Source organism: Bombina bombina, chromosome 3 (genome assembly GCF_027579735.1).
Source record: "Bombina bombina isolate aBomBom1 chromosome 3, aBomBom1.pri, whole genome shotgun sequence".
NCBI classification, from domain to species: domain Eukaryota; kingdom Metazoa; phylum Chordata; class Amphibia; order Anura; family Bombinatoridae; genus Bombina; species Bombina bombina.
The window spans coordinates 454,895,137-454,907,448 of NC_069501.1; the positions used below are offsets into that span (position 1 = coordinate 454,895,137).

The 12,312-nt window shown below is 46.3% G+C and overlaps 1 protein-coding gene across 1 annotated transcript; it reads right to left on the reverse strand.

Annotated features, from left to right (window-relative positions):
* Positions 1-5,027: 5,027 nt before the first annotated feature.
* LOC128652386 (uncharacterized protein FLJ40521-like) lies at positions 5,028-8,708 on the reverse strand. Its single transcript, XM_053705324.1, has 3 exons — positions 8,303-8,708; positions 6,319-6,999; positions 5,028-5,260 (listed from the first exon to the last, which is right to left on the reverse strand). The coding sequence occupies exons 1-3, from the start codon at positions 8,706-8,708 to the stop codon at positions 5,028-5,030; spliced, it is 1,320 nt and encodes a 439-aa protein (XP_053561299.1).
* Between the last annotated feature and the right edge of the window lie 3,604 nt (positions 8,709-12,312).

Below are 12,312 nucleotides of genomic sequence, written 5' to 3' on the forward strand. Positions count from 1 at the left end.
CAGTAAAACAAAATACAAAGACCCCCAACAGTAAAACCCCCCACCCAACCAACCCCCCAAAACAAAAAACCTAACACTAACAAAAACCTAGGCTAAACTCCAAAAAGAAAGGGTGCTCCAGCCTTTGCAGTTTAAAGTAAAATTACCTTTATTGTGCCATGGTCCACAAAATAAACGTTTCAGACCTACATTAGGTCCTTAGTCATGACTAAGGACCTAATTTAGGTCTGAAATGTGACTAAGGACCTAATGTAGGTCTGAAACGTTGTTTATTTTGTGGACCATTGCACAATAAAGGTCATTTTACTTTAAACTGCAAAGGCTGGAGCACTCTTTCTTTTTGGAGTTTCACTTAATGTGGATGAGGTGGCTGCTTCCTGGCTCCTGTGCATAATTGTTTTGGCTGCTGTTCCCTACCTTTTGCTTACAAAAACCTAAGTTACCCATTGCCATAAAAAGGGCATTTGTATGGACATTGCCCTTAAAAGGGCATTCAGCTCTTTTACATTGCCCTTAAAAGGACATTCAGTTAATTTAATAAAAAAAAAAGCCCAAACCCTAATCTAAAAAAAAAACCACCCCAAAAAAGTTAAAAAACAAATCCCTGACGATCCACTTACAATTTCTGAACTCCAGACATCCAGGCAGCAAGAAGTCTTCATCAAGGCGGGGAGGTCTTCATCCATCCATCTTTTTTATTTTTATAGCGCTATTAGATTAGGTGTAATTGTTTTTATTTTGGAAATTTTGATTTGTTATTTTTTGTAATTTAGAATTTTTTATTTTTTGTAAATTTAGACTTACATTTTTTTAGTAGTGTTAGTTTTTTTAATGTATAATATAGTTTATTTAATTGGTAGTTATTTTAATTTTAGTATTATAGTTATGTTAGGTTAATTGTTAGTTTAAACTTAGTTTTTTTTTATTTCACAGGTAAGTTTTTATTTATTTTAAGATAGGGATATTGTAATTTTAATTTAAAGTTATGGGGTTGTTAGGTTTAGGGGTTAATAGTTTCATTTAGTTTTTTGCGATGCGGGGGACAGGCGGTTTAGGGGTTAATAGGTTTATTTAGTGGCAGTGATGTAGGAGGCCAGAGGTTTAGGGGTTAATAACTTTATTTAGTGGCAGCGATGTCGGGGAGCGGCAGAATAGGGGTTAATAATTTTATTATAGTGTCAGCAATGTTGGGGTGCGGAGGAATAGGGGTTAATATCTTTATTATAGTGGTGGTGATGTCGGGGAGCGGCGGAATAGGGGTTAATATCTTTTATTAGTGGCAGCGATGTCGAGAGCGGCAGATTAGGAGTTAATACGTTTTAAATAGTGTTTGCGATGCGGGAGGGCCTCGGTTTAAGGGTTAATAGGTAGTTTATGGGTGTTAGTGTACTTTGTAACATTTTAGTTATGAGTTTTGTGTAACAGTTTTGTTGCACAAAACTCATAAATACTGTGACCCCCCATTTCTGAGTCCACTCCATCATTCCCAATAAGACACCACAAACTTTATGGGGTAGAAAAGGCCGCAGCCTGTTTATTAAAACCACAACATAAGTTAAACTTTATAAACATTACAAACTCATATCTAACAATTCACCCAGTGCTTGCCTTTAACCTCTCCATAAGCCCCCACCCCTTTTCAGGGGCGGGGCGTCCACCATCACCTTCCACTTTCTTATTACCAACAGAAGTACCAGCTACTATCTATCAGGCGTAAGCCTCAACAGATCACAGCAAGCACCCCGCCATCGCTGCAACAACCAACTATCTTCTAATCTTGGGGAGGGAGGGCGGGAAAACTTCCCCCTTCCGTGCTGCTCCAAACTCTGCAAGTGTCAACCGTCAGCAGGGGAGGAGTATTTATCTCCTCCTATCCATCTCCACCCCCACAGCGGAGCCTACCATCGCTCCCATAAAGTGGGGGTCAAATAGCCCTTCTTTTATTATTCCTCCGGGCTAGACTTGACCCCCCATTTCTGAGTCCACTCCATCATTCCCAATAAGACACCACAAACTTTATGGGGTAGAAAAGGCCGCAGCCTGTTTATTAAAACCACAACATAAGTTAAACTTTATAAACATTACAAACTCATATCTAACAATTCACCCAGTGCTTGCCTTTAACCTCTCCATAAGCCCCCACCCCTTTTCAGGGGCGGGGCGTCCACCATCACCTTCCACTTTCTTATTACCAACAGAAGTACCAGCTACTATCTATCAGGCGTAAGCCTCAACAGATCACAGCAAGCACCCCGCCACCACTCGCCTTCAGCGAGTACCGCCACACAGGGCCAAGGCCTTTTCGATCCCCTCCTTAATTGTGAAATTAAACAGGTGTAGACCCACTTCATTCAAATGGACACCATCCTTCAAGTAGAAACACCTGCCCGACTCCCCTTCAAATTCCACATGCCTAAGGCTCACTCCACCCAGCTTCCTAACATACCCACTGACTGTCCTGTTTACTTTCCTTCTGGAAGCTTCCAATTTCCTGGTGTTCCAAGCTGACCGCCATACCACCCTACTCTCAATCTCTGACCACACTAAGATGATCCCCGGGAACAGTGATAATAATCTGTCAATCCCACTCTTCATTCCCCATAACAAATCCTTCTGAGGCATACACCCCAAGTCGTTCCCACCCACATGGAGAACTACCAACTGAGGGGGGGAAAACACCCTGGCATATTCTGATACCTTCCCGATCACCTGGGCCCACTTCATCCCTCGGACCCCCAACCATCGTACATGCACCTGTTCCCTGGAGAAACCCAGCTGCAACCCATTGTCTTTAACAGCTGCCGCTTTCCTCGCCCAAAAAATGTAGGAGTGCCCTAAGATCCAGCAAGACACCGGCCCTGTCAAATAAAGCAAAGAATTCCACTTAACAATGACCCCCTGGTTGTACCACCATCCCCCACCTCACGTACCCCTGAAATCTTTCAGACCTCCATCTGCCAATCTTTCTGATTACCCCACCATCCAAACCTAGAGATGCTGCCTCCGTCGCTGCCCCAATTCGAAATGAATGTGAACTGAAATCTTCCCCTCTCAACCCCAACGCCACTAACGCCTTCCGCACCACCGCCACAAACTGATACCTAGATAATGGCATCCCATCATTGTGAACCAACAGTGGACCAGATGACTTATTTGATACCTCAAAAAATTCCCGGACCGAACCAACCGGGCAGCATCGGCCCCCCGATCGCACGAAGCACCACCATTGCACCTCTGCCTTCCTGATCCGTCTTGGACCTCCTCACCCAAATCTCAACCAACCCTTCCCGCAACACCACATCCTGCCTTGCCAATCCTCCTAAGTCCCCCCGATTCCTCCCCATTAGTTCCGATACCCTAAATGCTCCGAAAAAGGCTAGTACGCAAGCCACCTTGAATAACTTCTCCTCGTAACCTGAGGAACAAATACCCCCCAGCCTCCCAATCACACCTTCTAAAACGGCAAATGTCAGCGGCCGCCTACCATCTGCCCTCGCCTTCCTCTTACACAGACTCTTCACTGCCATCCGTACCACAAAGATTTTTGTCAAATCTACCTGCCCCAACAGTTTGAAAAGGAACGCCAAAGCCGCCATCCTCCTCCGTATTTCTGAGGGCGACAGCCCTTCCCTCCCCCAGCATCTTATCCAATCCACCAAAGATCTCATCTCCTCCTCCAAAGTACCTTCTTGATAATCCAGCTCAATTCTAATCCTCCACAGCTTCCACACTCGGACGTAAGCCCTCCATGTGTTAGGGGCTAAAGCCCCTTGTACCAGACTCAATGCTCCTGGCAGCCAAGCTGCCACAGATCCTCCGGGCACTCCCAACCTTCCGCATCCGCCCCTGGAGCCGCCTCTCGGAATCGATCCCACTGAAACCGGGATAAAGAATCAGCAATTACATTAAGCCGTCCAGGGACATGTACCGCCCTCCATGATACATTACACCTCAAGCATTCCAACACAAATGCCCTCAGTAAACGGATCACGGCCGGAGAATTCGCCGTCAAGCGATTAATCGCCCACACCACCCCCAAATTGTCAGAGTGGAAACAAACCCTTTTGTCCCTGAGATGTTCAGGCCAGATTCTCAAAGCTACCACCAATGGGAACAACTCCAAAAATGTCAGATTCCCTGTCAAACCCCATTCCCTCCAAACCTCCGGCCAGGCCCCCGCACACCACTTGCCATTCAGAAAAGCCCCAAAGCCATGGGCGCCCGACGCATCTGTAAACAAACACAATTGGTCGTCCGACCAACCGGCCTCCTGGATCAACAAAGATCCATTAAAGTCTTCCAAAAAGATTTGCCAAATCTTCAGGTCTTCCTTCATATCCGACGATAAGCGGATGTGAAAATTAGGATTAGAAACTCCAGCCGTAGCCAGTGACAATCTGCGACAGAAAATCCGCCCAATGGGAATAATCCGGCCGGCAAAATTTAGCTTGCCCAGCAACGATTGCAGATCCTTCAGTAAGACTTTTTTCTTCCTCAGGACCCCGTCAATCACGTCCCGAAGATCCCGGACTTTGTCCTCCGGGAGTCTGCATTCCATATTGATCGAATCAATCTCGATCCCCAGGAAACTCAGGGTCGTAACTGGGCCCTCCGATTTATCTTCCGAGATCGGAATACCAAAATCCTGGGCCACTTTGCCAAAAACCGATACCAGGAGTTCGCATACACCGGACCCAGCCGGGCCCACAAAAAGGAAATCGTCCAAGTAATGCACTACTGAGACCTTACCCGATTTCTTTTTGACCACCCACTCCACAAACGAGCTGAACCTTTCAAAATATGAACAGGAAATTGAACATCCCATCGGGAGGCAGAGATCGACATAAAACTGCTCCTCGAATTTGCACCCCAAGAGGTGATGAGACCTCGGGTGAACCGGTAATAGTCTGAAAGCGGATTCCACGTCCGCCTTTGCCAACAACGCGCCCCGGCCAGCCTTCCGCACGACCGAGATTGCCTTGTCAAAAGAGGCATACTTCACTGCTACCAATTCCGGGTCAATACCATCATTCACTGACATACCCCGCGGGAAGGATAAATGATGTATCATCCGAAATTGACCCGGGGATTTCTTCGGGACCACCCCCAAAGGAGACACCCTCAGACCCGAGAGGGGAGGTAGTCTGAATGGGCCCACCATCCTCCCCAATCTGACTTCTTTTCCCAACTTCTCCCTCAATACCTCCGGAAAATCCCTTGCTGACTTCAAATTCCCCGTGAAGGACGAGCCTTCCTGCTCCTTAAACGGAATCAAGAACCCAGAACTAAATCCCGTCAAGAGCAATTCCGCGTCCCCCTCATGCCCCCGTTCATTGGCGTACGCCTCGAGCCAGGGGACCATCTTTCTTACTTTCACCGGCGTCCGCGCCCGGTATACCCAACTCCCCAGGCCTGTTACCCCCCTCTGTTCTTCCGGAAACACTTCGCTCCGGAATGGATCCCACCGCATACCGAACACTCGTGCTTGTATTTACACGAGGATCCAAACTTACATTGCCCTTCATTAAACTGGAAGCACAGCCCTTTTCGGATAGCTGTTCCAGTTCCTGCGCTGGCTCCCGGTACGCTCCCCGACTGTCCCAAACTCCGAAAGGAACGAGCCCCCCGCAACGGGGTCATCATTTCTAACCATATCCCCATATCCCTATCGTCCCAGCGCATCTCCGGACGCACTGCCATTCGCTGCCTGAATCCCTCATCATATCTCCACCAAGCCATGCCCCCATAAGTACCAAAAGCACTAGCTATCTCTTCATAATAGCAAAAAAGGGAAGCCCCTTGCTCGGGGAACCTTTCGCAAAAAACACTGGCTAAAATCCTGAAGGCCCGTGACCAATTCGCAAATGTCTTGGGCAACTTCCTCCACCTTTTCTTCCTTTCTTCCTCTTCCTTTTTTCCCTTTTCTTTTTCATCTTCCTTTACCTCTAAAACATGCTCCAAGGGCAAAAGGGAGAATATCTCCACAAACTCCCTCCTCCCTATCTTTTCCCGCAAATCAGCCGTTAGATGAATACCCAGCGGGCCCACCGAGCATAAACATGGCCTCCTAAGCGCCCCTTCCGGAACTCTAAGCACCTCCTTACACGCCCCCGGTACCTCTGCTGGTCTCGCGGACCCACTACTCTGTGCTGCTATTACCGGTGCTACCACCTCTTGCGTACCTGCTGCTACTCCCTACGCCATTATACCCTGCGTCCCTGTACCAGGGGCAACCCATGCCGCCGCAATCGGGACCCCCCCCACTGCTAGGCTTCTCCAAGGCCGCCAATAACCCCTTCAGCCCTGCCAATATCATACCTCTCTCTCCACTCTCCACCACAGACACTCCTGGCGCACCTCCAGCCGTACCCTCACCTGTAGGCTGTTGCACCGCCATTGGGATTTGTGCCGACTCCGTTCCTTGCTCCCTCCTCTGCTCCCTCCTGTCGCTTTCCGGGCCTCTGCTGCTGTCCAGTCTCCTCCGTACTTCGCCTCGCCTGGCAGGAGAACGCCCCCTGCCGTGCCTGCTCCTGTCTCGCTCCCTTTCCTCCCGCGCTCTGGATGGCGTTCCAGACCTGCCCCCTCTCTGGGGTCGCCGTATTGGCGATCTCGACCTCCGGCGACCGCCGGAAACTCCCGTCCTGACAGTGGGCGATGAGCCCCTCTCCCTCCTCCCTGAACCTACAGACTGTGAAGAAGACATGGTCAATGCACCCCTTTCCCCCCCTTCTGCCCCCCGGCTCCCCTCCCCTTGTCCCATCCCTCCTACACTCCGTTGAGGAGACAACATTTGAAGCAGCTGCACCAGGGTGGACATACCCCCTACCTGGCCAACCGTAACTGCCCCCGTCGACGTTCCCTCCAACGGGTCATCCTCTTCGAAGTTCCCACTGGCCTCCAACTCTAGTGGTGGATCCGTGACAACCTCCTGTCGCTCTCCAGTGACACTCCTCCTGGCTTCCGTAGCCTCCACATCCCTCCTGCTTCCCGTTGCAGACCCTAAAACCAGAAGAAAAGTTAACACACCCAGCCCCTGACCTGCTATTCCCCAAAATTGCTTCAATATACACCCCCCCCCTGTAAACCCTTGCTACTCGCCCCAGCAGCCCAGAAAAACTCCCTGCACCCCTTCCGGCTATCCCCCCCAAGAATCCCCGTCATCAAGACCCCTTCTTCCCCCCCCTGTTTGCATAGCTCTCTTTCTCTTTTTTTTTTTTTTTTTTTTGAAATTAGACCCGCCCCTCAACCCTCCTAACTCCCAAACCGTCCGCCTCCTGCCAAACCCCATGAGGAACCACCTTACCCTACCCTTACCCCGTCCCCTCCCCGGCGTACCTGTCAGCCGCGGCTCCCACACCGCCTGGTCACTCCCCTAGTGCACCTCTGTCTACCGCTTCATGCTGACACCTCCGCTTAAACCTATCCCAGGCACACCACCCCTATGCTAAACCTAGCCAACTCCTCGCGCCTACAACTAGCCCCATGAGCAAAATACCCCTATCTTCATGTACCCCTATCCCCTCGCCTCTCACTCAAGTAAACGGTTCCCAGCCCTCCATATCCACATGCCGCGCCCGAGGCACGTAAAGAATTGCCCCCCCCATCGCCCCCCATGACAAACACCCCCCCCGCAACCTCAACCTACCCTCCGTTACCCAGCCTAAACCTCCCCCCCTCATACGGGAGTACCGCGGGAGACCTGGCCCACCTGTACCCCTTCCCGCCGCTTTTCTATCACACCAGGCCCGTCCTGCCTACCTTACCCCCAGAAAGCCCCATTTTACTAAAATCCCCCTTCCTGTATCCCCCTTATAGCCTGATCCGACCTACGGAGTACTAACCCACCCGCTCCATACCACCTTGTACCCGACCATAATCTTCCCTCAAATGCAGTCCTCGCCCCTGCGATAGTACCTAACCCGCCTAAAGCACCCCCCCCCGGAGCCTTATCCCGACTCCGCACCACACCTGTTCTGTTTTCTCTGTGCCCTCCACACACCTGGCGAACACATAGCCCCAGGTGTGTTTGAGTTTCTAACCTACCATTATCCTGCTGTCTACCCTTCTATTTTACCTCCCAATCTTCGATAACTCAGTGTACTTCAAAATTCCCCCCACCCCCCGGGGCCTTATCCCGGCTCCACACTTACCCATCCTTCCCACATATTCCCCTTTCGGCGTTATGCCTGCATGAGCCCCCATGTGCCCCCAAAGGCCCCTTAAACCCCCTTCCCTGACGATGGCATCACAGGCCCCCGATGCCTTTTACCGCCAAAATCTTCGATACCTCAGCGGCACTCACCTGCTTCCTCGCCGCCGGTCCCGCTCCTCAACGACCTCCGTCTTCCTCTTCCAGCGCCCGGTTCCTCCTGACGCCGTCCGCTAATGACGTCAGTCACCGGCGCCGTGCTAGGCCGCGACTCGGCCCCACCTCCTGCTCGACGACCTCTCCCGCCATCCTGCAGCACCGCCGCATCTGCTAGCCGCCCAGGTCCCGCGTTTCCTCTTCTGGACCTGGCAACGTCGATCTCCGGACTCAGGCGCTCCGGTGGCCGCGACCTCCTGGCTGGCCGTCCTCTGGTCCTGCTCCTCGCCGACTCCTCCTGTGGGACACCGACTGCCGCCGCACCTCCACTAAGCCGCTCCCGGATCCATTCTTCACCGTTCTGCCTGGCGACCGCCAGCAACTCGGACAGCAGGGCTTCCATTCGCTTCAGGTAAGTCACAGGTGAGTAAAACTTCCAAAACTTCCCCCTTCCGTGCTGCTCCAAACTCTGCAAGTGTCAACCGTCAGCAGGGGAGGAGTATTTATCTCCTCCTATCCATCTCCACCCCCACAGCGGAGCCTACCATCGCTCCCATAAAGTGGGGGTCAAATAGCCCTTCTTTTATTATTCCTCCGGGCTAGACTGTCTCAGATAGCGGAACGGATCATGTCGGTATAAGCTGGAACGCAAGCATTTTATCCTCACCGCACATCCTGTAATACCAGCGCTATGGAAATTCCACACAAAAACGTAATTTTTCATGTTTCATTACAGGCTAAAATGCTTGTGGTATAGCTATACCGACAAGATTCGTAATGGCTACGTTACTGTTTTTATGCTGAAATAGCCATTTTTTCAGCATTAAAACCAAACTCGTAATCTAGGTGTATAAAATACAGAATCTTACATAACATTATAATTCATTTAAAACCCTAGGTAAAACAATCAGTGCTTTTCATATTAAGATAAATATAAAATATTTTTTTAATTATAGACCCTTTAATAAAATGTTAGATATTAAAAAGATTCACTATTATTTTTTATTGTTACAGAGAATACATAAGTATTATGATTTCAATATTATGGTAACTATCTTTAGGCAAATACATTTTATTTATAGAATATCTACCTTCTCATTTAGTTTATAGATTTGTTCTCCGTTCAAAATCTCAAGACGATTTCAGTTAATAACTTATAATAAACATGTTAAACAAAATGTTATTCATAAACCATTTATACTAAATTAACTGGACTATAAACTAAAATTAAATCTAAGGTTTCACCATCCCCATGTTGTAGACTTTATTTGTTATTTAATACTAATTCAAATAATAAATAGTTTACTTACATTTTTAAATAAGCCACCATGTTTATAGATTTACAAGATATTTCTTTCCTAAGATATGGAAAGTCCACAACGTTATTCAATTACTAGTGGGAATATCAATCCTGGCCAGCAGGAGGAGGCAAAGAGCACCACAGCAAAGCTGTTAAATGTCACTCTCCTACCCATATTCCCTTGTCATTCTTTTTGCCTGTGTTAATGGAGGAGGTGAAGTTTGGTATTTGATGAAATTAATTCCTTTTTCTAGTACTTATACCTGCAAGCAAGGATTTGGGTTTAGCTGAGGCCACGTCATTCTCTTCAGTAGAGTAGTGATGGCTTATAAGCAGTTAGGAAGTTGTAAGGTAGTCCTTGCTTTGTGTCCTAACACATTGCTGCCCATGATACAGAAAGCCAGAGTTGGTTACTCTGTTCCTTCTTTTTCTACAGGTCTTTGTAAGGAGTATGTGTCCTTTAATACCTTCACCTAGATAACTTTACATTAAAATTACAAGATCCCTATCTTAAAATAAAAAAAAACTTACCTGGGAAATTAAAAAAAAAAACTAAGTTTCAACTATAAATTAACCTATTACACTAAAATTAAAATAACAGCAAATTAAATTAATTAAATTACTCATCAAAAAAACCTAACACTACTAAAAAAATTAAATCTACTGTTACAAAAAATTAAAAATACTATATTACAAAAAATACTAAATTACAAAAAATAAAAAATTACTATGATTTGAACAGCCAATAGGATTTTACCAGCTCTAATTCCTATTGGCTGATTTCAATTTTTCAGTCAATAGGAATACAATGGTACCCCCAGTATAAAAGGGGTACCTTGCATTTGAATCCTCAGTATGTGGCGGACGATCGCATGAAGAGGACCTCCACGTTGGATCGATGGACCTCTGCCTGGACCTCTGCCTTGGATCTCCACCTGGACCTCCGCCTCGGAACTCTGCCTGGACCTTCGCCTCCACGCATCGACCGATCTGCCTCCGCAGGGATGAAGAAGATGCCGGTCCCTCAATGGATGAAGATGGAGCTCCTTGGATGAAGATGGAGTCGCTGGGATGAAGATCATTCAAGCCGGACTTCAGCAACTGTGAGTACCTAAAGAGGGGTTAGTGTTAGGTTTTTAAAAAAAATTTTGGTGTGTTTTTTTTTTTTTAGGTTATGGCTATTGGGCAATTCTAAAAGAGCTGAATGCCCTTTTAAGGGCAGTAAAATATCTGAATGCCCTTTTAAGGATAATGCCCACACAAATGCCCTTTTCAGGGCAATGGGTAGATCAGGTTTTTTTATTTTGTGGGTTTGGGGGGGGGGTGGGGGTTTGTAATGTTAGGGGGTGTTTGTTTTTATTTTGTAGCAAAAGAGCTATTAACTTTAGGGCAATGCCCTTAAAGGCTATTGGTACTTTATTATAGATTAGGGTTCTTTTATTTTGAAGTGTTTTTGTTTTAAAACAGGAGTATTAGAATAGGAATATTTTTTATTATTTTTGTATAATTTGTTTGTTATTTTGTGTAATTTTTTTTTCTTTTTGGGGTGTGTCTTTAGAATAGCCATTTTCTTATTTTTAATGGGCAGCAAAAGAGCTGAATGCTCTTTTTAGATTAGGTTTAACTTTATTTTTACTTTTTGGGTTGGGGGGGTGGGTGTTTGTATACTGTTAGGGGGTGTTTGTTTGTTTTTTAAACGGTATATTTTTTCTTGTTTTGGATAATTTCATTTGTTATTTTGTGTAATGTTAGGTTGTTTTTTTTTTGTTTAATGTTAGTTTTTTTTTGTAATGTTAGGTTTTATTGTAAGGCATCTTAGGTTTTACTTTTATTTCACAGGTAAGTTTGTATTTATTTTAACTAGGTAGTTAATAGTAAATAGTTAATAACTATTAACTAACTAGTTTACCTAGTTAAAATAAATATAAGCTTGTGAAATATAAACCTGTGAAATAAAAACATAAGCTAGCTACAATATAACTATTAGTTAAATTGTAGAAAGCTTAGGTTTTTATTTTAATTTCATAGGTAAGTTTTTTTTTAGATTTAGATATGTATTATTTAGTTAATAATTGTAACTTTAATTTAGGTATTTTTTAATTATGTTAAAGTTAGGGGGTGTTAGGTTTAGGGTTAGGGTTAGGTTTAGGGTTAGGTTTAGGGGTTAATAGTTTAATTTAGGTTGTTTCGATGTGGGGGGCTGGCAGTTTAGGGGTTAATTGGTTTATTTATCGGTAGTGATGTGGGAGGCCAGAAGTTTAGTGTTTAATAACTTTATTTAGTGGTGCCGATGTCTTTATTATAGTGTGGGCAATGTTGGGGTACGGGGGAATAGGGGTTAATAACTTTAGGATAGAGGAGGCAATATCGGTAGCATCAGATTAGGGGTTAATAGATTCATTTCGGTGGCGGCAATGTCGGGAGCAGAAGATTAGGGGTTAATAGATTTATTTAGGTGTCGGTGATGTTGGGGCAGCAGATTAGGGGTGTTTAGACGTGGGGTTTATGTCAGGATGTTAGGTTTAAACTGAACTTTTTTTTCCCCATCGTGATCGCAGGTGTTTTTTTCCAACACTCTCTCTCCATTGATGTCTATGGAGAAAGTGTGAACAAGCACGTCAAAGCAGCGCTTGTATTTTGTGCGGTATGGAGTTCAACGCAACCATATCGCATGCACAAGGTGGCTTTTCAAAAACTTGTAATGGCA

What these genes read in the sequence shown, in the direction of transcription:
- LOC128652386 (XM_053705324.1), bottom strand. Translation starts at nt 8,708, where the DNA reads ATGGAAGCCCTGCTGTCCGAGTTGCTGGCGGTCGCCAGGCAGAACGGT. An exon ending in GACCGGCGGCGAGGAAGCAG is followed by an intron (nt 7,000 to 8,302) that starts GTGAGTGCCGCT and finishes TTCTGGTTTTAG; the next exon opens with GGTCTGCAACGGGAAGCAGG. An exon ending in GGTGGAGAGTGGAGAGAGAG is followed by an intron (nt 5,261 to 6,318) that starts GTATGATATTGG and finishes ATTCCGTTTAAG; the next exon opens with GAGCAGGAAGGCTCGTCCTT.